The 27,166-nt window shown below is 41.7% G+C and overlaps 1 protein-coding gene, 1 long non-coding RNA gene and 1 other non-coding gene across 3 annotated transcripts in view; 1 reads left to right on the top strand and 2 right to left on the bottom strand.

Annotated features, from left to right (window-relative positions):
- Positions 1–10,443, top strand: part of lrp5 (low density lipoprotein receptor-related protein 5) — a 72,053-nt gene extending 61,610 nt beyond the window's left edge. The window contains exons 20-29 of the mRNA XM_044356483.1: positions 1,719–1,924; positions 2,165–2,355; positions 4,163–4,372; positions 4,514–4,639; positions 4,775–5,011; positions 5,342–5,452; positions 5,596–5,835; positions 5,918–6,060; positions 6,147–6,244; positions 6,708–10,443. Of these exons, the coding sequence (XP_044212418.1) occupies positions 1,719–1,924; positions 2,165–2,355; positions 4,163–4,372; positions 4,514–4,639; positions 4,775–5,011; positions 5,342–5,452; positions 5,596–5,835; positions 5,918–6,060; positions 6,147–6,244; positions 6,708–7,032 (1,887 nt within the window). The 3' untranslated portion in view covers positions 7,033–10,443. The remainder of the gene's footprint in view (positions 1–1,718; positions 1,925–2,164; positions 2,356–4,162; positions 4,373–4,513; positions 4,640–4,774; positions 5,012–5,341; positions 5,453–5,595; positions 5,836–5,917; positions 6,061–6,146; positions 6,245–6,707) is intronic.
- Positions 10,444–11,328: 885 nt separating this feature from the next.
- Positions 11,329–11,400, bottom strand: trnap-ugg. Its single transcript has one exon. It is a non-coding gene; the product is annotated as a tRNA-Pro (tRNA).
- Positions 11,401–19,298: 7,898 nt separating this feature from the next.
- LOC122986321 lies at positions 19,299–20,420 on the bottom strand. Its single transcript, XR_006404287.1, has 3 exons — positions 19,674–20,420; positions 19,509–19,571; positions 19,299–19,329 (listed from the first exon to the last, which is right to left on the bottom strand). It is a non-coding gene; the product is annotated as an uncharacterized LOC122986321 (long non-coding RNA).
- Between the last annotated feature and the right edge of the window lie 6,746 nt (positions 20,421–27,166).

Raw genomic sequence — 27,166 nt, 5'->3', positions numbered from 1 at the left:
ATCAGAAGGATGAATTGTGCAAAACAATCATGGAAAATTGACTTTTTTGTTGTTGTTGCTGTAGCACCATCTATATTTGAAATGCCCTTAGATTTTATTGGTTCCCATGGTGGTGCACATGTCCTCTAGATTTGAAGTGATAGAACAATGGTAGAGAATTAAAAAAAAAACAATGCATTGTCTTTGGTGTCATCCAAATACTTTGCAGTATTGCAATACTTTGCAAAAAATGAAAGGCGGAGGTTTACATGGATATATGTACATGTGGGGTATGACCTTAAAGAGGCACTGCACCCGTTCTACATATGAAGACCAGTTAACTAGTCATGAGGAGCACTACGCAGTCTGTGAAAACTGTTGCACAATGTCTCTTGTGTCTCTGGACTGGAGGAGCTTTTTCAAGTGTGAGAAAATAATCTCGATGATGTCATCCAGGTTACTGTATGAATATTGTAGAGGGCGTATTTTTTTTACAGAAAGCCTTTGTTATGAACTGGGAGCGTGAAGTTTGAAAAACATGCGTGTTTACAAGGCAGGGAGGTCCTAAGACAACTTACTAATGAGTTGCGTTATGGGAAATAGAGCTTGACCTATACCATGGATTACTTCATGTGAAAGTCAGGATATCTCGGCCTGTTCTGTTTCAGTTTCAACTATTTTTGAAAGATATGTCTCCTGTGAGTCCCTAAACTTCATGGGAGTGCAATGAAGCAATACAACACCCCTTAGCTGTGATGTAATCACAATATACCACCGCCAGGAGAAAAGTTACCAAATATTACAATATAGAAAATTATAGACACCAACCAATAAAAACAGTTTTATAAATAACAATTACATTACAAGAGTCATTTACAAGAAAGTAGGTTTTGGCTGCCTGTGGTTGCTATGCAACATTAGTAAATTGCTAAACTAATGTTCAAGCTAGTCAGTGATCTAACCAGACTTTATTTATTCACATTCATTTGATTGTTCTCATTAATTGTACAGCCACGGAAAAACTGACCAACATCACTGGAGTCATGTTACAAAGTGTTTGCAGTAACATTACTAACTGTGTTAGGAGATGCATTGCTTGGTGTGAGTGAGGATGCTGCTCCACCTTCTCTGGACATAGAGCTTCAGTTGCCAGTAGTTCTGGAGAGAGTCTCACATTTGTGCCTGCTTACAGACATTATCTCTCTTGGCTCAAGGCATCCAAAAGCTTTTGCACCATAGTGCTGCATAGACAGACACCAGAATAACAACAATCATAACAATAACAATAACAGCAGCAACAGCAGTAGCAACAGCCAGGGAAGGATTCCAACAGGACTGTGAAGGACTGCGAAGGCTCAGCCTGCGACCCAGGGTTTCTTGCGAGATGAGATAGCACAAAAAACTCCGGAGAAGAAGCAAAGTTAGTCACATGCATTGATGTTACATGAATGCATACAGATGGAGAGGAGGAGGAGGAGAGAGGAGCTCAGTGCATCATGGGAAGTCCCCCAGCAGTCTAGGCCTATAGCAGCAAAACTAAGGGCACACACATTAACAGATGGAGACACCAATAACAGTGAGATAGCTCTTATAGTTTGTATAGAGTGTTTAGGAAAGCCCTCCTGCATCACTCTAATAGACCCATAAATACTAGAAATAGATCTGGATTGATAGATCAGCCTGTACATGTCAGAATGAGTCAGACGTTGAGCTGATGACCTCTCTGTGTTTGCCTCCAGTCTACCATGATAGCAAGCAGCAGTGGTCAGCCAGTGGAGAACCAGCTTCATGACCTGAGCCTGGACCCCTACAGCCGCCACATCTACTGGACCTGTGAGACAACCAATACCATCAACGTCCAGAGGATGGATGGACACACCGTGGGTGTGGTCCTGAAGGACGACACCGACAAGCCTCGGGCCCTCGTGGTCAACGCAGAGAAAGGGTGTGCTCACTTTGTATTTGGTGGCTGCGGTTGATTCCACAAAATAAATGTTTGGTTACACAAGGAGAGGCTGTGCTCTGAATATGGGAAAAATAGTGTAAATGTATGATCTTACTGACTCGCAGGCCGCTGAGACATTAGTCGTATTGGATTCTGTGTCCACTGTAGTGTAATTTGACATCCATCATACTGCTTGTACGTACTGTATGTAAACGTGTCAGTGTCTCTGCCTCTCTGCAGGTACATGTATTTCACCACAGTGCAGGAGCGCTCAGCTAAGATAGAAGGAGCCAGTCTGGATGGGACAGAGAGAGAGTCCCTGTTCACCACTGGTCTAATCAGACCTGTAGCTCTGGCTCTGGACAATAAACTGGGAAAACTGTTCTGGGTGGACGCTGACCTCAAACGCATCGAAAGCAGTGACCTGACAGGTGAGTCACCATAAATAGAAATCAAAAGCATCACTATTTACTAAGCCAAAGAGGAGCCGTATTAGACATATCTATACACTATTAAAAGAAATGATAGCTGACTGGTGTCTAATGTGACACAGAAACAGAAATGATTCTATAGCAATAAGTAAAACTGAACAGACAGACTTGATTACAGTAGTTATATGTAAATGAACAGCATTTGTTGAATCAAGTCAATCACTCACCTCACCAGAGAAATATATTTTTGGCAAACCAAAGTTCTATGAGTATACATGTAGCTTTCCCAAACAACAAAACAATCTATTACACCTGGTGTGCCAGCAAGTTCAATTAAAATCAAATATGATGCTGAATGTGGACATGATTGATATTATTCAGTGTGCTCTGGTAGCTATCTATCTGACCATAACATCTTCTACAATAAATGATTTACAAACTAATGATTTGCTTTTGGTCTGATGATGACAGTTTGTAAGTGTTGAACAGTGTGTGTCAGCTGTCTTGACAGTTTAGTAGTAACATCATGCAGACTGCTTGTATCTCCAGAAACTATCATCAGATTGAGGTGCAGGTATGAGTGGAATCAAGAAAGACCAGACTCACATGGCTTATTTATAGCCACATGCAGCCACATTGAAAACATGACCAAAAACAGACATTTACTGAAACTGTTCCACAGATTGAAATTATTTGTTGAACTGAGACCAAAGAACACAGACAGATACTGCAAGGACGCTCAGCTGCAGCACAGCTCTTGTCTGTGTTTTCAGTCAGACGGGTGGAGTTAATGAACTTAACAGCCATTTTTCACATGCAGATGAGCTACCGGGGATGAGACTGACAGGTGAAGGTTGCCTGTTGCATTTGAACTGCTGAGATGTGCAGTGCATGGGCTCATGCAAGCACAGACATCACAAAGCAAACACTGGGACTGATGCTCCAGCAGAATACAATCATTTATTTTGTCTGTCATAAATATAAAATCAAGTACCTTGGTTGCATTTAGTCACATTCTGTCACAATACATTCCTACTGTATATACATTAAAATATAATATAGAAATATCATTGAAAATAAATAATAATAAATGAAAACATTTAGAATCATCTAATCCAGAACTGGCGGAGGAAAAAATGATTGAACAGTTCTGTTTCATTATTGTAGCATTAGAGGACATTTTTACTCATTTGTCTTCATGTTTGGTGAAACCAGTGGAAAAAAACACAACATTATCTGATCTGCATTCTGAATTTTGCATGAATGTAAAAGAAACCAAATAAATATATTTTCCTGATTTGTTGGCTGATCCCTGCAGCTACTTTCATCATGTCATGCAACAGGACATTTACTATGTAGTGCACCATATTTACCCTCCGTAGTATACAGTGCTCTCAAAAATGGAATGCACACTACTTTCTGCAATCCCACAATGCAATGCACTACATTTTACAGTTGCAAAATTACTGTTGTGTGACTCTACAGCTGTCAGTGATGATGCAAAATGGTGTTGATTAGTAAGTTTCCAAAATATCAATTTACCACTCACCACTAAATGTTATAAAGGACGTAGTGAAGCTATAGCTTGCAGTTATATTGATATATGTCCATAACAAGATGTCAAAGAGAAGGTTAGAATGACTGTTTTCATTACAGAGTTTGTCCACTAGAGAGCACTGGCACCTTTATATGTTTTTGCTGTAAAATGTCCTGTTTAGTACATATCTTGTCACAGCTCCAAAAGTCAAGATATACCAATTTCACATTCTGTGACATCATTCATCATCATCATCATCATCTCCCCCAGGAGCCAATCGTATAGTCCTCCAGGACTCCAACATCCTCCAGCCAATGGGGCTGACAGTTCTGGGAGATCATCTGTACTGGATCGACCGGCAGCAGCAGATGATAGAGAGGGTGGACAAACTGACCGGAGACGGACGCACACGGATACAGGGCCGGATATCATACCTGACCTCCATCCATGCTGTGGAAGAGATGGACCCACAGGAGTTTGGTATGGACATCTGTCTCTCAGCAGCAGTGAATGTGGAGTAGTTCAGTATTATTAGAATAATAAACTAGTGGTTTTGCAAGAAAGACTTTTTTGGTATCAGTCATCCCTTCATGGTTCTTCCTGTCTCTGCCTTCTCTCCAGCATCCCACCCTTGTTCCCGTGACAACGGAGGGTGTTCTCACATCTGCATCGCTAAGGGTGACGGCACACCACGATGCTCCTGTCCCATGCACCTGGTGTTACTGCAGGACCTGCTGCACTGTGGAGGTGAGCGCTAAACCACACCCACAGGAAGACTCACACACACTGGAAGCTCTGGGTTCTCAAATTCTCCTCCTCTCATCTCACCTCTCCACACTCTGAACACATGTTTCCTCCTCTCTCTCTCTCTCTCTCTCTCAGAGCCTCCCACCTGCTCCACAGAGCAGTTCACCTGCTCCACAGGTGAGATCGACTGTATTCCTATGGCGTGGCGTTGTGACAGCTTTCCTGAATGTGACGACAGCAGTGATGAGGAGAACTGCCCCGTCTGCTCAGACTTCCAGTTCCAGTGTGACAAAGGAGGCTGCATTGATGCTCAGAGGCGCTGCAACGGAGAGCCTGACTGTGCCGATCACTCCGATGAGCAGGACTGTGAAAGTAGGTTCTGTTGACATGCAGCTGTTAGCAGCTACACTAGCCACTCTGCAGCTCTGTGACTAGAATGTGGATATAAGGTTAAAAAAAAAAAGGTTCACTACTATTACAGTAGTGTCAGAGCCCAGCCATGGCCACAGTAAGAGAGCAGAGTGAAGGACCTGACACACAAAATCTCTCCTTATATGCAAATTGTTTCCGTCATTTTATAATTACAGGTGCACAATATACAGATTATTGCTCTGGATTTTGTCTTCCAACATACTGCCATGCAAGACCTTATCATTACTAATGAAACCGTGCCTGATCTCCCTCTGTCTCCTGTTCTCCCAGACATCTGCCCTCCAAACCAGTTCCGCTGTGGTGACAACCAGTGTATCACTAAGAAACAACAGTGTGACAACTACCCTGACTGTCCTGATGGATCAGATGAGCTGGCCTGTGGTAAAAACATTTAAATACACGCAAACATTTTGTGCACCACTTACAGGTATTACATGCATTTGTGTAGATTCATCTGACATCATCACAGTCTTTAACATCTGCTAAACTTGTTGCTTTCTTCTCTTTATCTTCTCCATGTGCAGAGTACGTGTCTCCTCCCTCCAGCGGCATCCCAAACACAGGAACCAACACCATCGGTCCCGTCATCGCCATCATCCTGCTTGTCTTTGTGATCGGGGGAGCTTACTTTGTCTGCCAGCGTGTGGTGTGTCGACGCTACAAAGGCCCCAGTGGGACTTTCCCTCATGAGTACATCAGTGGTACGCCCCATGTGCCTCTCAACTTCATTGCCCCAAGCAGCTCCCAGCATGGCACCTTCCAAGGTACAATCAGACACACGGCAGCTGTCCTTACAACAGTACTCATATGTGATGGTGTTAGTAAAATGTGAATGTGTGTGTGCAGGTATTTCCTGTGGGAAGTCCATGATGAGTTCAGTCAGCCTGATGGGCAGCAGCAGCAGTGGAGCTCCTCTCTACGACAGGAACCATGTGACTGGAGCCTCGTCCAGCAGCTCATCATCTACCAAGGGGGCCTTCTACCCTCAGGTCTGCGCACACACACACACACACACACACACTTTCTGCTGTTTCCTCTCCACAGTTCACATAACACATGGATATTTCTGTTTCAGATCCTGAACCCTCCTCCGTCCCCGGCTACTGACCGCTCCCTCTACAACACAGAGATCTTCTACTCCTCCAACAGTCCATCCACCACCAGATCATACAGGTAACACTCTTACACACTCATACACACTCATACTAAAGCCTGACTCACGTGGACCTAGAGTTGTTCTTTACAAATGAAGTAAACACATCTGACACCAGCAGATTTTTGACAGAGCTGCTGCATCAAATGTTGTTTCTATTCTTGGTTTGCTTAGCTGCTGTTTACTCCTTCTGCTGCGTCTTCAACCTCACTAGTTGGTCAGTCACCACAAACTCAGCTCAAATTCACTCCACTTTAAATTCAAGTGGAGATCCCAAATTTTATGAAGACACCAAATATGTCAATACAGAATATAGGATACTGTGTGACAGTAAGATGATTGCAACAACCTTAAAGCTACTTAAAGGGAAACAAAAGGAGAAAACAAAATGTGAAGGGCTTAAACTAAATATCTCTCTTTGCTTGTAAGAGTGTTCCAAGTCAGATCCACTGTACTAAACTAACACTGTCTCCTCCCTGTCAGGCCCTACCACCCAGTCCGCGGTGCTGCCCCGCCCACCACGCCCTGCAGCACTGACGTGTGCGACAGCGACTACACCCCCCACCACCCGCCGGCAGGGCTGGCGTCGTCAGCGGGCCGCTGGAAGGCTGCGGGACACGGCAGCCACGGCAAACACAACAAGTACTACATGGACCTGAACTCAGACTCTGATCCCTACCCTCCACCCCCCACCCCCCGCTCCCAGTACCTGTCAGCCGAGGAAAGCTGCCCCCCGTCCCCCTCCACCGAGCGTTCCTACTTCCACCTGTGCCCCCCTCCCCCCTCGCCCTGCACCGACTCCTCATGACCCTCCAATAAGCCCCAGGAGCCCTGTGAGGAAGGGAGAGATGCAAACCACAAGAACTGGTCTGGTCTGGTCTCATTTAGCAGAGGAGAGAACTCATGTGCCAACCTCCAGCTGTGACCAGCTCACACCTGCTGCTCTACATCAGCTGCTCAGGCTCCAGTGCCTTGCTCAAGCTCCCACACTGGTCGTTTCATCATTCCAGTCATCCTGAAGCTCTCAGGGTGACCGTCAACTTATCTGCAGTCAGCTACACCTCTTGTCTCCCACCTGTCCTGTACATTCTCTCACTCACGGCAGGTTGACGGTTTGACGCCCTCGCCGCCTCGCTTTGCAGGCCACAGAGAAGAGACGATGAGGGACTACAGCAAAAAAAAAAAAAAAAAAGATTTCCATTCCGTCAGTAAGAGAAAGCTTCCTTCGCTGGGCTACTTTGCTGTAATATCAAGACTTTCATCAGCCCAGATATGAGCTGAAATCCTCACTCACAGTGCTACTGCCTCCACCAGTTACCAGTAGGCGCTGCTGCTGCGTGATGGGAAAACATGATGAGTCAATTTATTAAGACTGAAGCCAAGGCATGGACCACCACCTCACTGACCCCCTCCAGCCTCAACGTTATTTGTCCCTTCCTTCCTCACAGCGTCCTTGTTGGCAGACCAGCGGCAGGACTGTATATAGTGTTAAAATAATATGAACAAAAGTAAATCACAGAAGAATTATTTTACTATTTTATCCACGCTGGCTGATCCACCGCTCCACAGAGAAAAAAAGAACAGATAGATGAGAGAATGTATGCATGAGTGAGTGATGGATGGATGATTGTACCGCATGAGTGGATGTGAATGTTTCGCTGGATGTTGGAAAAATTGATAAATTTGTTGATGACTGAATGAATATGTAGAATTATGGATGGATGGATGGATGGATGGATGGATGGATGGATGGATGGATGGATGGATGGATGGAGTAGGGCCAAGATCAAAGTGTGAAATCTTTTGTACATTGTTTTGAAATTGTGTCCCTCACATTTCAAATTGGGAATTCTTTGTAGTTGAACTCGGGGGCCTTTTTTTATGTGGTGGACGCAAAGACAAATCCACCAGCAGTCCGGCTTGAGCACAACCCATCACTATCCCATGAGCTCACCACCTGAGAACGACATACCAAATGAATATCAACGTGTAAAGCTATTGTACAGAAGTGTAATGAAGTCAGTGATTGAGTTGTGAGAAGTGAATGCTTCTCATTGTGAACCTGAACCTCTTCCTCCACTTTTTCTTTACTCTTGTCATCCCGTTTACCAAAAGTATGTTTGCTGCTATTGTGTACATACTATACCAATTACTATGATTTATAATGACACAGAAATCCCCAGATTACCACTCTCATACTGACAGTAGATCATGAAGCTATTTTACAGTTAATAACAAATTATTCTTATAGCGACTTTTGTTATTCGCATTTCTGTTTGTGTGTAGATCATTTATGTATGTTTTTACGTTGGCCGCCATGTTTAGTTTGAAGGAGTCTTTTTGGAAATAGACAACTGAAAGGCTGAAAGAGTTCCGGCTGAGACGTTTTATTCAGAGCTGCTCCAGAAATCTACTGAAGGTCTCGGTGTGCTTCAGACCGATCTCTCTCCAGCAACTTCTGTGTCTTTACATCATACAAGTCACGATAACAGCGCACATTTTCCAACAGTCATTTGAATGGGTCGTACACTTGAAAAGTGACACAAGTAGTCGTGTGAAAAGTGAAAAAAAAAGAAAGCTTGAGACAGAAGTTGAAACCCCGCCTTCTTTCATACCTGACCAATCATTGGCTGAGGGGTGTGTGGAAAAAGCCTCTCAGACGTTGTTAGATGATTGGACAAGCACTTATTTTGAAGCACACTGAGGCCTTGAGTAGAGCCGTTGCTCACCTCCAGTACAGTGAAACCTCACAACTGCAAAACCAAAGTCAAAGGTTTGACTCACAAGATTTGTACTCTTTGCCCTGCCCTCCATCTTGACAATATGTCGGTCCAGAGCAAATATCTGAAAGACTGCTCAGATTTCTAGATATGCTACACATAGTCATTGTCCCCAGTGGATGAATCCTAATGATTAGCTTAAGATACATGCACCTCATCATCTACTAGATGACCATGAAATTTAGAGGCGCTTTGATGTTCCCAAAGGGATGAATATTTGGACTTTTGATTTGAAAGAGCACCTTAACGTGCTGCCTTCACATTCAAAAATGCATTCAAATCCAGCACCCATGTGTATGTGACTATGCTTCTGTGAATTATGGATGGCCATCAGAGACAGGATGTGAAACCTGGATTTCAAGTGTCTGATGGCAGCCAGAATGGAGAGTCCAAGACAACATCACAGATTTATTTTTGTTCTAGTATATAGAGGATACATTTATTCAATTTTCACTAGAAACAGGCAGGGATTACCAGAACCTATTGACAGTATAGTAAAATTGCAGTACATACAACTGACAGTTGGATTTAATATTTTTCAATAGTAGTACAGTATGTTTCCATTTTTTTCCACCTCAGGTGAGGCCTGCTCAGATAAAGGTTTCGTTGTAAATTTCATCTTTTTTAGCTTTGGGTTTGGACCTTTATATACTCAGCCTGTTATCTGGAGACAAACTGTTTTCAGTGTCAGTCAAGCACTTAATAAATGTGTAACATTATCAACACAAGACACATGCAACCAAAAATGGGAGGACAAATGCATTGAGAAAAGGCATATTCCCTACATAAAAGTAATCAGTAATATGAATGTTGCAAGCGCCAGTCTTTAGTCAGTGAATATTTTATGCCAGAACATTTTCTTAGTGTGTTTGAAGAAAAAGAAGAATGTTTTAGCTTTCAGCTGGGCTGTCAGGATAAAGCAGTATAAATCTACATTTAGTTTCTTTCCCAGAAACTGAAAACTGTTTTAGGGTCAGAGAGTTCTACTAAAGACTGTTATGTCATCCACTTGAACAGTTTTTGAACAAAAGAGAAGCTTCATCTTCTAAGCTTCAGTGTATTATAGTAGTGCATAGGCCCAAAGACAGAGAAGTGTACAAACACTTTTGGAGGTGGGGAACTATTGGAACCTGCAGTAATCCAGTTGCTGTTGCCTGGTTCATTCATGTCCTGCCAGCTACGTCTGCTGGCTGGCTGGAGATGGATCTCCAGGTTAACATAGCTGCAGAGAGGTCTGTATGGATCAGTGGGAACTCTCAGCAGCACAACTCATTTATATAAAGGGCTGTAGGCCCAGCCTCAAACCACTGTGTCAGTAAAACTCCTTAAAACAAACCCTGTATTTGTTGTCTCAGCTAAAAATGCTTCGTGTAATTTACACTTGTGACATTTTTTGTATCAAAAGCATTTTTATATAATAAAGGTTCTATTTTAAGGAATTGTTTTGTGTTTGTGTCAGCTTTGTTTTCCATTTATGAACTGGACTTGAGTCACCTGCACCTTGTTTCCCAGTGGACATTTTTCCCTTGTTATAGCAGGAAACAGAAACAGAAATGGAACTTATAACATTGTTACATTAGTTGTACCAGTTAATCATGTCAGCAAAACCAGCAGACACAACTGGAACATCATCATGCTGCTGTATGTAGTTAATCTCATTGATAACACTTGTGCTTCCTGACCAAAATGAAGCTTGTCATCACGTATCAGACGTATCAAAATTAATGATCTTTCAACGATGTTGCATGTCTTTTAAAGGCAAAGAAGCTGTTACTGGAATTTCAGGGGGAAATGAAGTAACGGCTCACTGTTCTTGAAAAAAGGCACGTAGTAAGTTCTTTCATCTTCAGAGATAAACTAAAATGATTTAAACGCATGTGTTGGACCTTGAGGCATAGTTTGCAGAAATTATTTTTTAAAAAGTAGTACGTAGTGCTAAAATGATTCTAAACGTGTATTCATTACAGAACAAGATTGTTGTTAAATATCGTGTTAACATGTCAGTCTGAAAATGTGACTTCGTGCTCAAATAAGACAGCAATAACAGAGATCATTTATACGAGATACGTCTTTACAGTGACGTCATTAATTTGGCACGGTCCCGAGTTATTAGTTTTAGGGTCAGAGATTACAGTGTTTAAAACAGCGTTAATTCAAAGTGACAACTTTTGTTAATGCTTGAGACGGTCAGACGGCAAGTCCAAAAGCCAAGGGTTGAAAACGCCAGAGAGCTGGTCTTTCGATATACCTGTACTGATATGCAAAGGCGTTTTTCTTTGTTTAGCCACATAATACATGTAAAGAAATAACTACTAAAAAAATCTGGGCTCGTCCGGGATTTGAACCCGGGACCTCTCGCACCCAAAGCGAGAATCATACCCCTAGACCAACGAGCCACCGTGTGTGTGGAGAGATCTGAGAGGTATTTAATCATGTTTACACGGCACTGTGTATGTGTGATGTAAGGTTGACATCTACTGGTGAAGTGAAGTAATTGCAGTATATTAGATTTTTAATTCCTATGAGTTTTGTCAATAGATGCTCATTTCTGCTAGTAGACAGTTTTGCCATGGCAGAGAAAGCACAGGAGATAACAGTAATGATGGATCAGTTCCATTCAGTCAGCTTGTTGTACTACATATCACAACCCCTTTACTCAGTATTTAAGTTATTTGAGAAATGAACAATATTACAGAGGTCAAGGTTGTGATATGTAGCACAACAAGCTTTTGAAGCTCTGTAAACAGACCATGTTCCTGCACATGCTCAGTGGTGTCTGCCTCACACAGAACTACTCTCTAGAGACTGAAAACATGATTGCTGTTATCAGTCTTAGGAGCCATGTCTAAACAAATTACTGTGAGCATAATCGTAGGGCCAAAGCAACATGACATCCAGTGCAACGGTGTGGCTCACTGACGTGTTTTTAATAGTTTTTAGGACAACGGAGCAGAGGAGTAAAATATATCAGATTTTGGATAAACACGCATTTTTCTTTCTTTCTAACCATTCTGCCATGGCAACAGTTAAAAGAGGTTTTCCTCACTATAATCATTCCTCCTGTTCATACTGGCTATTAAAAGATCTCCTTCAAATGTGCTTTCAATGTAAGTGATGGAGGCCAAAATCCACAGTGTGTCCACACAGTCATTTAAAAGTTGATGTGAAGCTTATATGAGGCTTCATCAGTCTGAGTTAGTCATATCAAGTGGATATCTGTCATATTTAGTCTTTTTAGCATCAAAGTCCCTCTTTGTGTTTCCTCACAGTGTTTCCCTGTTGAGCTGTGGTGGAAGTATAGTAACAAAAAGAGGGACTTTGGCACTAAAAAGACTGTAATGTTGAAAGATATTTACTAAATTTGACTCAATGGGACAACTTAAGCTTCATATTAGCTTCAGATAAAATTTTAAATACATTTTTGCACAGGAGGACTGTGGATTTTGTCCCCCATCACTTCCATTGCAAGTGCATTATGAAGGGATCTTCTAATGGTCAGTATGAACAGGAGGAATGATTACAGCAAGAAAAACATGTTTCAGTGTTCATTTGGGTTCCTTACTGTTGTTTTAAGACAAACTTTGTCTGACTTTGACAAAAATCGTGAACCCATCCTTTAAACTGTAAGCAGATGCAGCAACGGTGAGGCTTAGCTAAACAGCTTGGTGCTGGTGTTTTATGTGTAACAACCAGAAAAGATAAATCGCCTCTCATTGAGAACCATGCACATGTAATTTCAAATGTGATATTTGCATGAAATCCCCTAATGGTCAGAGGAAGAAAGAAAGGAACTCTGCTTTAACATTAAAACTCTGAGATGAGCTCATGTTTTACAGTAAATCTCATGCTCATATTATTCCAGCTTCACTATTTTAAAAAGATGCATCATCCATCATTTAAAGCTAAATTCACACTGACCGTCATGTCTTCAATTTCATTTCATACTGTAGCCTTCCAGGAAACTGTCATAAGAATGGTTTGTAAGAAGTGAACAGGTCAGAGATGTATTCAGGAGCTAGACCATTAAAGGACCAGTGTGTAGGATTTTGGGGCATCTAGCAGTGAGGTTGAAGATTGCAACCAGCTGAAAACACCTCCCCTCCCCTTCCAGGCATGTAGGAGAACCTACGGTGGCCACGAAACTTGCACTAGTATTTGGTTTGTCTGTTCTGGGCTACTGTAGAAACATGGTGATGCAACATGGTGGGCTCCATGGAAGAGGATGCACCCTTTCGATAGATATAAAGGACTCATTCTAAGGTAACGACGCAACACAACAGTTCTTATTTTCAGGTGATTATACACTAATTAAAACATACTTATGAATATTACATTCAATTTCTGCCAGATCCGTTCTGCTAGATGCCACTAAATTCTACATACTGCATCTTCAAGTGATTTGTAAACAGTGAGTAATATTTTGACAGCCATTCTGTATTTTATCGGAAGCCAGTGAAGTGATCTAAGTATAGGAGTAATGAGTTCAGTTTTTCTTGCCCCAGTGAGTACTCTGACTGAAGCAAATTTGGTCAAATCCTATTAATGAGGTTAAAGGGTGTTGTTTGGAGCTTGTGCAGTGAATCTACCTCTCACCGTTAACAAACATCATATTAAAGTCACCAGTGTCAAATTTGCATGGGATGTAAGATTTTAAATGATTCTGAATACTGTCTGACAACGATTTTTTTTTTTTTTGTAATGCCACGAGGGGCAACAAAGTCATACATAGTGGCTCTAACCTGTGGAAATGTATTCAAAGTTTAGTGTATATTGTAGTATCATCAAACAGGACTGTTTCCTCTGGCTACTATCTCTGAGTTGATCTCAATCTTCTCCAGACCTGTTATGGGTCTTGACTTGATTGACAGTTGTCACAGCCTATTACAAACCCTGTTTCCATTGCAGAATATGTTCACATTTTATTAGTTATTATTGGTCACTGTAGTTGTTCCTGTTGTCCATGCTGCCTGTGAAGATCCCTTCATAAAGCGATTCCAATTAACATAAACCACAGCACTCATTATGTGTTTCAATTTCATTTCAAAGCTGAAGCTAATATGAGGCTTCAGCACTCTGACTTACAGTCATGAAGTGGATTCAAAGCTGCTGTCTTTTTAATTCAAAATTCCCTGTTTGTGTTTCCCCAGACAGTGTTTCCTTGCTGTGTTATGGTGGAGGGACAGTAACCAAAAAGATGGAATATTCCACTAAAAACACAGTAACTTTGAAAGATACCTACTTGATTTGACTGAGTCACACTGTGTTCACCAGCTAGTCTCTAACTTTGTCTGTTAGCTGTTTGATGGTGGGCAGGTAGTGTATAGTGGGTTTATCATCAATTAGCAGAGTCTTGTTGAAGCTGTGTGAAGCACACTCCAGGCAGAGAGGAAAAATAACACCAGCCAATGTCTGTGGAGTCCTTAAACAGAGCTGCCATTGTTCAGGGTAGGGGTGCACACACTGTTGTAGCATGGATGCCCACATATGTTAGTTTGAGAAGGGAAGGCAAGATTTAGGTTTCAAAACACGGGAGGTTTTTTCGGGGTGGGCAGGGTGAGGTGGGCAGGTGGGGGACAGAAGAGGAGGTGGGGAGTGGGGGGGTGGATGAAGTGAAAGCTAGTGTTTTACTCAAGTTTACAACAACTATGCTCGTTACTGTAAGTGCAACAAAACTGTCGTGAGTAAAAAGCCAATAAGTACTTTATCAAACCTCCTGCTCAACAAGCATAAACATATTGAAAAGTGATACTTTCAACTGCTTTACCCGCAATGTCCCATCCACTGCCAGTATGTTTTAAACAAGTACAGCGCACTGGTTAAACTAACAACACGAAAGCTGTCTGTATGTAGCCTAACTGTTTATCTGGGTTTGCCATGAATCTTAAAATTTGGCAAAATCTTGTAAACTTAGCTGCTGGCTGAGACAAACCAGCCTCTCCTCTCATTTTCAGCCGCAAACTGAGTGGAGCAGAGGGCTTGAGCGAGCGCAGTGACGAGTGATGCACGTCAGGTAGGGTCTCACCTCTGCCTCTGGTTTGGGTTGCCAGGTACCACAACACATATCCCACACAGAAATTGAGAAACACTCACTCAATTGGTATCACTGTGAAATCGGGAAATGGGAAAAATTACCAATCAGGAGCAAAAATTACCAATCTTATTAACGGAGCAGTAGTTTCCAAAATGACCACCAACTCACTTATTAGAGGGTCTGAATTTAGCGATTAAGACAACAATGACTCTTTGAAAAAATGACTGATTTAGTATTTCTAGAGAGAAGTTGAGGTTTTTTGAATGGGAGTCAGTTGGAGTATCTAGTGGCCATCGGTGGCACTTTCAGGCTTCAGCTTCATGCCATGGTACTGACCTGAACTGACTGACCAACCAACATTTGCACCCCGCTGCTACTGAGGCTTAAAAAAAACGCCCTAAGCAAAATTTGGTTAAAAGACAACATTAAAATGCTGTACTCAAACATACAGTATATAACAAAACTGAATACAGCCCTGGTTAATATCACTAAAATGGTAAGTAATTACAAATCTTGTCCATTTAAAACAATTTTATTTGTTTTTAGACAAAACCCATTTAATTAAAAAAACAAAAAAACAAACAAGTAGTTGACTACTTAAACTGTAATGAAAGGTACATATTTAAGAATGAACTGCAACAAAAGTCAGCTCAACCTTCATTAGTGACTCTCCATTCTTTTATTTCTCTCTCTCTCTCTCTCTCTCTCTCTCTCTCTCTCTCTCTCTCTCTCTCTCTCTCTCTCTCTATATATATATATATATATATATATATATATATATATATATGTATGTATGTATGTAAATGTATGTGTGTGTGTGTGTGTGTGTGTGTGTATATATATATATATATATATATATATATATATATATATATATATATATATATATATATATATATATATACATAATATATATTTATTTTTAATGACAGATTGGATCCTCCTGGCCAGGGTTGATATGAGTCTACAACAGATCTGTAGAGGGATGTTCTCTCTTTCTTCACTGATGATTCTTTTCAGCTGTTCTTTGCTGGAGGGATTGTGTTGCTCTACCTTCCTCTTTAAAATACTCCAGTGGTTTTCTATTGGATTCAGGTCAGGGGACATACTTGGCCAGGTGATAGTTTTCACTATTTTCTTCTTTAAAAACTCTTGTGTGATTTTTGCAATGTGTTTGGATCATTGTCATGTTGGAAAATTCCTCTCCTGACAAGCTTCTTGAGACAAGGACTCATCTTTTCATTCAGTGTTTGGGTATACAAACTTGCACTCATAGTGCCATCTATAAATGTCATCTCCCCTACACCTTTTGCACTCATGCAGCCCCATATCAACACATTCACACCTCCATGTTTCACAGTCGGCACTATGCAGTCACTGTGTTAGTCCTGGCCACGTCCACGCCAAACATGCTGGACCCCATCTGATCCAAACACATTTATTTTAGTCTCATCTGACCAAAGAATGTGCTGCCAGTATTCATCAGACTTCTTTTCATGTTCATTGGCAAAGTTTAATCTTGCACTTTTGTGACATTTTGTGAGCAATGGTTTTCTTTTTGGACGTCGTCCATGGAGGTTCACTTCATGCAGTGTCCTTCACACTGTCTGAGCAGTCAGTGAAACATCAATTTCCACATATAATCCTTGTGCCAAGTCAGAAGCACCTGGCTGTCTGTCATACTGATCTCAGACGTTTCCAGTTTGATTGGTCATGTTGAGGTGATCATAGGAATAAACAGGTGGTTAACTCACCGTGTTCAGTTTGTTTTTACTTTAGAATCAGCTCCTCTTCACTTAGATTCTACAAAACATTATACACTACAAATGCCAATAAGTACTTTATCAAACCACCTGCTCAACAAGCATAAACATATAGAAAAGTGATACTTTCAACTGCTTTACCTGCAATGTCCCATCCACTGCCAGATGCCAATGCTAAGAGAAAAAGTACTGTAGAAACAACTCCTCATTCAGCCTTTGAGGACAATTAATAGGTGAAAATCAACATTGATAATAGTATCTCCCATAAACACATCATCAACCCATATATCCAGGATGTTTTAAAAACAATCCTAGTAATGAATAGCTACTACATAAATGAGGGAGAATAATGGGAGACTTGTGACTAGAGTGATGTAGCTACCAACACTGTCAAGTGTTTTGAAGCCTAATGTCTGTCCTTACTGAGAGTCCAGAGGAGAATGCCCCCCCCCCCCCTTCACTTCCTGCATGAAGGCTTTCCCAGGCATTTGAAGCAGCAGCCCTGCTGCTTCCACTCACTCCTCTCACCTCCAGGCAACTGACAGCTCAGTGCCTGCTTTCTTCCTCCGTCAGGTGGGAGGGAATTTCCCTGTGACATTGTGAATCCATCCTGTTGTCCAGCAGTAGTAATGTGCCTCTCTAATGATCCCCTCAGGCCACTGCTGTGTGTGTGTGTGAACAGCTTCACAACACCTAGAAAGACACACAGAGGCCTATTAGTTTTCTATGCTTCCTCTGTTCAGTCTATTGTGTGTTTGGAATACTGAAGCTAAAAGCCAGTTCCACTTTCTGCTAAAATCACCCAAACTGTTGCTGCCATTGTCATCACATTTGATGCTGTTACAGGATCTGGGTATCTCCTACACAGACAAACTAAGGGGATCTAGGGTGGTATAATCTGGATATACAACATATTGTATTGTAGGTCTGCAACAAAATGCATGGCATCCTGTTGTGTGTGAGTCCCTGCCTGGGGCAACAGCGAGTTTTATGAGGAAGAAAGTTGAATTGGGTCTTGAGCGTCACACTGTAGTAATGTTATAAAGGAAGCGGAAATTATGGTAGACCATGCCATCCATCAAATCAAGATTTATTTAAAGAGCATCATCACAAGAAAATGTATCAAGTCTTATATGGTGATATATGGTCTGAGGGATGACCAGGTGCTAGCTCATGTAGTGCAGGGTGATTTTTACTGGTATTGAAATCAGGTCTGTATGGGTAGTCATTTAAGAAAGATCAGGCTAGGTGTCATCCATGCTGTTCCTGTTTTTGCCAGAGTAGCTTGTATGGAATTTACTTGTGTATAATGCCTGTAGTCATTGACAATTCATATGAATTAACAGTGCTTTTTAATTTGTTTTTGACTTTGTCTGTATATAAATATAGCAGTTTTTAATGTTTATGTGATATTTCCCGGGGAATCTGTCAGGCAGGAGAATGAATGCTGCTATTTCCTTTTGCTAATATACACTTCCCTTCCAGTGGCACGACAAGAATGCAATGCAGGCACATCCAGTGGACATGAGGAGGGTATCTTAATGAGTCATCTTAATGATGTTTTATCCCAAAATTTGCACATACATAACAAGGCTGCAGTGGTTTGGAGAAGAAGCTACTGCCTCTTCACTGGCAACTTTGTGAGACCTCATGACTGACCCTGGGTTTGTTACCAAAGTTATGGCACAGTTGGAACGGATGATTTATAGCATACAACAAACGTGTGTCATGACAGTTAAAAGAACCCACAAGGTAGATAATGAAACCTATCACTTCCACATCCTTTATCATTTGCATCTGGATACATACAAAAGCACGGCTCCTTGCCTGCTCACACGCATACTGTATGCAGTGGGGAACATATGGTAAGCTTTCAAAATACTTTCTTTATAATAGTATAGGACATTTTACTCCTGGGATCAATCTTTTAATATATGCCTTTTCCCATGGATGCGTGAAGCTCTAAACTTGTTAGTCTTGCATGGCCAGCCTTGGTAAGATCAACTAATTTATCTTTATTTAACAATAATTTACAGCATGCTGCTCACACTGCTGTCAGCCTGTTTGTTCCAGCAGTTTAAGCTACTGACAGCCACCATGTGGACACCACAACACGGCTAACGTGCTTTAGCTGTTGGAAATACACCATGCATTCATTAAATCAAAAAGTACATTAATGTAACCACTTTGGGGCCAATTCTTAATGTAAACATTAATATTTTTAATAATGCACCAGGTTGGAGGGTTCCTTATACAATTTACAGCATTACCTCTCTGAGAATCTCTTTCATATCCAAGCAAAATTGGTATTGTAACTGAAATATCCCTAAGTGAATCAAATCAAATCAAATCAAATCAAATCAAATTGAATCGGAAATCAAATCGGACTGGGACATTGGGTTGTGGGTTGAATGAGAGAATGAAAATAATTACTGTCAATATAATTAACTTGGTGTCAAAGCTCAGGTAAGCCATGCAGTACTGAGGACATCAGTACTACAGGGACAACACTGATGGGTCAGGGAAGGATCCTGAAACAAATGAAGCATAATAAAACAGGTATTAAATTCATTGTGCTTCCACATTTCTCTTGCAAGTTCAAATTAGTAACATACAATATGTTCATGAGTACAGAGTAGCCAACAGTGTGACAGCACAATAATAATGACCATCACCATGTGTATGCTTGATAGAGCGTTGATTTACATACGCTCCTGGCAGATAACTTTGGTTTCTTCACCACCAAGTCCTGAATAGGCTCTGCACAGATCCCCTGAGAATGATACGAACAAATAGCCATGATTGTAGTAATGTCTTGCTTTAATATATCATCAGCTATTGTCACAGGGTTTTACACAAAATTGCACAAAGTTACCTGTGTCCTTGGCCGATGCCATGTTTGCAGAGTGCTTGTGCAGGCCATAGTTGGTGGTACCACCTTCACTCGCATCAGAGAACAGAGAAGCAGAGCAACAATTGGATTTAGTCAATTTAGACTTTACACGTACAGATAATTTTATGTTAAGTAATTAAGTAAGAGATATCGTGGTGGAAACTGCCTTCCCATGATCAAATGAATGTGCCAGTGAGTGTGCAAAGATAATCATTATGCCAATAAGACACGGTTCCCAGGGAGTTAGCAGGAAGGCTAATCTGTGGGGTAGCAATTTGGTTTTCTGTGTGAGATGATTAAAGGCCGCCAGGTCTGTTTTTAGTGTGAGAAAAAGGCGAAAGATGCTGAGGCAGTAATTTCTAAGATAAGCCACACTTGTATTATCACCAAAGCGTCAAGATCACTCATGAACTCAGAAATAATGACCAGATGGTTGAACATAATTAAAAAATGAGGTGGAGTCTAGAAAATAAGCTCCACAATAGGAGGGGTTATGAAAAGTATATAATATATGAGGTTTCATGATTTTACATTAGGTTTTTCTTTTTCCCGGGACAAAGGCTTCGGTTTGCTCTGTATTGCTTTTATGCACAGTAAACCTATTCACATTGAACTCTACCAGCTTCCAGTGTATTTTTTGAGTCTTTCTCTTATAGTTTAATACTAAGTTGGGGGTGACCTGAAGATTTATTGGTCCATTTGAAGATTTTTCCATGACAATACTGTACAGCGAGCGGGTCATTATTGTGAAATGAACCCTGACAGGGTTATGCAGGACCCCAAGGTGATGCATCCTGCATCACCCTGTACATTATCCTGCTTATAAACGGCTATTTACTAAAGAAATCACCCTTCTCGGAAACAAATAATTTTTAAAATATTTGTACGAAATAAATGTTTGTAAAAAACCAACTATTTGTGCTTTGCCGAATAACATATTTGGATTCGGCCACTGTGACAGAAAACAAAAAGTATGTTCCCAAATATATCTCACTTAATGTGTAGAATTTTAATGTGATTACGGCATCTTAGTGGGTATTCTGATGGTGTAAGTTGTTGTAAAAAAATAAGACAATCCTGCCTGAAATCACTGCAGTCTTTGTTGCTTTCAGCAACCACTGCAGTGTCTTTTTTGATTCTACCACTAGGAGTTATCATAGTCAAGTCAAGACAAATTCTATGCACACAGGGATTTAAACTTGGCTGCCAAGGTTAAAATAAAGCACACTGGTCCAGGTGTAGAGGGAAACTTTCCAGGGAAGGTTGTCCAGCTGGCGACAGGTGCTGAGGGCTGAACAGAGGCAGGGAAGAGGTGGAGACGAGCAGTACAACTTCTACAACTTTTGTTTTTTTTCCCCCTTTATTCTCTCTCTGTGCTTGCCGCTCTGTAATTACACCAGCTGCCTGGAACCTGGGGGTCTTTTTTCTCTTTCTCTCTCTCTGCCTCCCCTGCCACCTCTGTTTTATCTCTTTCTTTTCTCCTGAAATTCTTTTAATGTTCCCTCTCCTCCCTCACCGCTGTCTTGCTGCACCTGCCAAGTGACCACACCTATGGGCCTACATGGAGTTCGATTGCAGTGTCAATACTGTGTGTGATCGCTTTACTGTCTGTATATCAGTATCAGTATTTGCTGTCAAAAACCCAGTCAAACAGGATTTTTAAAGTCCATGGCTGGATTATGCTTTTACCCCCTTCTCAGATTTCTTCTCTGTCCCTCCTTTTACTGAATTGCATTAGCACTGTTTTCATATAGTGAGTTTCAAATGGGACCACACTGGGGACCAGTTGCTAGTGTATTTTTATTCCTATATTGAAAAAATTCAATGAAGACCTAGTACAGTTATGGTGCCTCACTACACATACTTGATGTACATGAGTCACCCAAAGGAATCATTTGACATTTTGAAAAATACATGTATTTACTTTCTTGCAGAGTCCATTCAGTATGGAGCTGGAGCCAGGAGGCTATTAGCTTATCTTAGCATAAAGACTGGAGCTGTGGGTAACAGCTAGCCTGGCTCTGTTCAAAATTGACTTAGAGGCTATAACCATTTTTTGGCCAACAGCAGCTGTGCACAGTGATCTCCAGACTAAACCTGGCTGCTGTTAAACAAAGAAATTATTACAGCACACTCCATAAACTCCATGTGAAATCATAACTTGTCATTTTAACATTTCTATTTGTGTATGGATTGAACAAAAGAGATATAATATGTGAGCTTTAGAGGTGTTAGTAGGCACATCTGGGCTTATTTTACCTTAACTGAATGATGTCATTTTCAGTTGACACAGAGGTGATTAGCAGTTGCTTTGAGCTCTTTGTCATGTTGATTGAATAAATATGCCGATTTAACATTTCTGTCACTCAGCTTACAATAAACTAAAGCTGTCTGTATCAATCATGTCCTTAATTGGCACTTTTTTGACCATTTTTCTGGCTCAGGCACAGACAGATGATATCCCATTCATGTGACAGTGATTCAGAACAGGTAGTTAAAATCTTGCAATCGGATTGGTTGATAGCTGTGGTATAATGTGCGTACACTATGGCTATGACATTTAATGTCCTCTTTACAGTTCTATTTTTAATTATCACTCCGTGGCTACTGTTAAAATGTTGCAAGCAGGGACAATGCAGGGCTCCACCAGCCACTGTCTCCACAGCACTATGGTGCAAAAGCTTTCGGATGCGAGCCTTGAAGCAAGAGAGATAATGTCTGTAAGCAGGCACAAATGTAAGACTCTCTCCAGAACTACTGGCAACTGAAGCTCTATGTCCAGAGAAGGTGGAGCAGCATCCTCACTCACACCAAGCAATGCATCTCCTAATTAATGGGAACACTCAAATTAATGTGAATAAATAAGTCTGGTTAGATCACTGACTAGCTTGAACATTAGTTACTAGCAGTTTGCAAATGTTTCATAGCAACCGCAGGCAGCCAGGAGCTACCTTCTTGTAAATGAGTCATGTTATGTAATTGTTATTTCATAAAACTGTTTTTATTGGTTGGTGTCTATAATTTTCTATATTGTAATATTTGGTTACCATTTTATAAAAGCAATATCTCACTCCTGGTGGTGGTACATTGTGATTATATCACAGCTAAGATGGTTGTCAGAACAACACCCCTTAGCTGTGATATAATGCATAAAACTTCCCTATACTAGACTGTGTAAGACTGACCTAGATAGACGACAACATCATTGATCTGAGGGTGATACACACTAGTCTGAATTGACTTGACACCCAATAATCCGTACAGTTGCCATAGTGTGTGTGACATAAATGAGGTGCCCTGGTCAGTTAGGATCTCTTTTGGGATCCCGACTCGGGAGATGACCTGAAACAGTGATTGTGCAACACTCTTTGTACAGATAGTGCACGGGGCACTGCTTTGGGATATTGTGTTGTGTAATCCACCAGGACTAACACAAAGCGATATCCACATGCTCTCCGGTGATATGGCCCGATGAGGTCCATGCCAATATGCTCAAATGGAACCTCCATGAGTTGCAATGGGCGCGAAGGTGCTCTCAGGATGACTAGTTGGTTGACCAATTGGCATTCAGGGCAAGATGCACACCAGCAGCATATATCTCCCCAAATGCCGGGCTAATAGAATCAGGCCATTATCCGGTCTAGTGTTTTGTCATACCACATGTGCCAAGCCACTGGGTTTTAAAGAGCCACCTGGAAAACCATTTCCCGGTTGCTTTTTGGTACCAACAACTGGGTAATTTCCTCTCATGTCTGAGTGTCACTACTCACTCTGTACAACAGTCCCGAACCAATGAGAAGTGTGGATATGTCTGCACTGCGTCAGGGTGTACCAAATGACCATCAGTTTTTATCACTTAGTCAATGGCAAAACGTAGAGTATTGTCATGAGACTGCTCGAGTGGAAAATCTTCCATGGAGTGCAACATGGGAACCTATGGAGCCTCCTGTGAAGGCATCGCCTTCTCCCTCCCTTTCTGCAGCGTCAGACAACTTCATGTCACAACTGAGCATAGCACACATATCCCATGTCCCTATCGGTCAAGAACACATCCCCACACATTGCCCCACTAACCTATTAAACCCTAGCCAATCCATGCCCAAAATCAGGGGGTGCATCAAGTGGGAGCTAACTGCAGCCTTACACTATGCTTTTTACTCTTATGTCTAATATCCACTGGTACCATAGGGTATCTGTGAACACCCCCATGCACACACCTAATATCCACCCAAAATGCTTCCACCAAAGCCCCAGGTCAAACTAGGTTCTGGTGTATTATATACTGTGTACAGCCCGAATCCACCATTCCCTGATGTATACTCCCTTGAATCCTTGCCGGAATGCTGTATGTCCCTCCTGGACTGGGGGAGGTTGTTGGTGGGCCAGCAACCTGAATCTGGCTGACCTCCATGTGTGGGCACTCACTTGAAGTGTCCAGGCTGCCCATACCTCCAGCAGTCCTGCCCCGACTTGACCACAGAAGCCCCCTGTGAGCAAGTCTCCCTGCCACCATGAGTTCCCTCAGCACACAACACAGACACAACAGTCCAATCACAGACAACATCCTTTTATTCATAACTGCTTACACACACTTAACATAAACAAGCAACACTTCCAACAAGGGCTTGTGGTTGCCTGGCTTCTTGTTGCTCACATGGTCCACTCACTTTGAGTCACTCAGTCCCACAAATAATATTACAGGCTTCCGCCAAACAATATCTGATGGCTAGTGAGGTGTGCAGCAGTCATCTGAGGTCCAGCACACTACTGCCTTTAAAGGGAGAGTGTTATTAGCCAACAAGCACCAACTGTGCCAATCAACTCACCTAGCACTGCTCTCATGAGCCATCTCCACACCTCTCTCTCCTGCAGCTGAACGCCAACCACACTCACCCCCACAGTATCTTTTATGTACCTTTTTTGGTAGACCTAATGCAGTACGTCCTGTTCCCAGTTAATGGAAGGTTGTTGTTTGCAACACTCTTTCTGTTTGCACACCAGGTTTACACCAACAAAGGCAGATATGTATTTTTCTGCCTGCAACTGTACAGTACTGTAGCTCCATAGCTCTTTGTGAAACCAGGCAAGTTAGGTTTTGCTTGAGCTGCAGCCACATCAAGTGGCAGTGATACAATACTAAACTATTTTTCAAATCATCATTGCATTTATATTTCATTCAATCCAGGTTTACCCATGTTGGCCCTGCAAAGGGACAGAATAGCCCTCTTACATTGCTATAACAGGTGTTGAATTACCTGTTTCACAATGATATTAATACTCAGATACCAGAAACACATAATCCAAACATCCGAACACTGCGCTGACTTTGATTTAGGGTTCCTCACCGGTATCTGTCAACCACAGATTTCCCCTTCAGCCTGTAAGCTGCTGGTGACAGTGTGAGGACGCATTAGTGAAGCAGGTCATGCCAAGATGTTTTAAAATTCTCTCTTCAATGTACATTACTAAGTTATAGTATTTATAACAAAACGAAAGAGTATGGGACTATATGCACATTTCTAACATATACTGTGTACTGTATATACTGTAGGGATAGGTTCTGATAGCTGGTTCTATTTCGGATATGGTTCCCAGTCGGTAAAACACCCAGAATTGTTGAGCTCAGATGCTAACAAATCTCTTATCAAACCTCTGATCTTTCCTCACTCTTTCTCATTAGCAAATAGCAATATACTGTAGGAAGGAGCTTCTCATGTTTAGCTGAACATCACTATCTCTGGTTAAAATGACAGACACCACTGATGGTAGATCAGCTGTTGCTAATTAACATTAATTCTGTAACAGCTAAAATAAAAAGTTAATCTGTTCTCTGGATAAGTTGTCTCTGCAGCTACTGTCTGTATTCAGACAAAGACTGTGAGTGAAAAGACACATCACTCTGTAACACCACTGTACAACCACCAGTGTACTGTATGTTTTTGTTGTTCAACAAAGTGGAGATTCTTCTCTGGAGAAATGATCAGCTGATCACCTCATGATACTTTAAGAATCTCCCAATTAATCTTTGATCCATATCACATTTTGATCTGATCAGTTTATGGGTCTGAATCAGGACCTTTGGTATTTGGCGTAAGTAGCTCTTGAAGCACATGATACATTTTATATATTATGCTGCTCATCTCATTTTGCCACTAAAAACCATTGTGCTTCTGCCTTCTCAGCCAACAGCGAGGTGATTAGACATCTCTGATTTGTAGTTATTTTGGCCTTTCATTGCTGTAAATGATGAAAGGTAAACCTAATAAGATTTAATAAGTAATTCAGTATTGGATCTTAATTCATTGTGCTATCTAACCCCATCCCTATCTGGATAATTGGTTGTGCAAAATGTGTGTTGCACTCTATTAACCCTAAATGGTAAATGGACTGTACTTGTATAGCGCTTTTCTAGTCTTCCGACCACTCAAAGCGCTTTTACACTACGAATCACATTCATCCATTCACACACATTCATACGCTGAATGGTACAGGGGCTACCATGCAAGGTCCCAACTTGCCCATCAGAGGAGATCTAGTCATTCATACACATTCACACACTGATGGCACAGCCATCAGAAGCAATCGGGGTTAAGTATCTTGCCCAAGGACACGTCGACATACAGAATGGAGGAGCAGGGAATCGAACCGCCGATCTTCCGATTAGTGGACGACCTGCTCTACCACCTGACCCACAGCTGGTGAAAGCTCATCCACATCCTCCTCATGTCGTGCATGGAGGACACTTTAACCTGCTGTGTGTGACAGTGGTCCTCCTTTACACTGTGTGTGGACAGCAGTCAGATATCAGTCAGGCTGTCCAGCCCACTTCAGTGTTTGAGCTGTAGAGGGGGGAGGGAGAAGAAAGGTCTGGCTAGCATGGTATTACCTACACAGGACAAATGCAGTGACAATGAAGAGATATCATGGGACCCCTTTACACCTTGCGTTAAAATGCGTTTTGGGTGATTGGATTGCAATCGGATCGTGCTTGACCACATGACAGTACGCATTGAGGACGGATTGTGATCCGATTGGCCAAACCACCTCTGGAGGTGGTCAGGGTTGAATTGTTACCACATTGAACACAAGTGTAAATGCAATTGCGTTCTCAATCCATATGCAACAACTACGTGAGCGGAAATGTGTAATCGTGCATGACTGTTCCAAACCAGCAAGGCAGTAGCCATTAGCCAGTTAGCAAGCTAAGCTACTAGCAAGAAAGCAGCAAGAGAGCTATGGATATAAGACACTTGTGGATGGAGTCAAGACAAGACCACGCGTCTGCTTTCAATTTGATCTGACAAAAGCATACAAGTGAAACTTTCAACAATTCATATCGCATTTACGAAGAAATGGCTAAGCAAATGGTGGACAACGGGAACAACTAGTCCTGGCTCCAATGTCAACAAAAAATTACACACATGAAACTGGCATACAGTTTGTTTTTGTTTTTTGTGGTTGTTGTTTTTTTGGAC

The sequence above is a fragment of the Thunnus albacares genome, chromosome 7 (assembly GCF_914725855.1).
Source record: "Thunnus albacares chromosome 7, fThuAlb1.1, whole genome shotgun sequence".
NCBI lineage: Eukaryota > Metazoa > Chordata > Actinopteri > Scombriformes > Scombridae > Thunnus > Thunnus albacares.
This window is presented reverse-complemented; position numbering and strand designations above follow the sequence as displayed.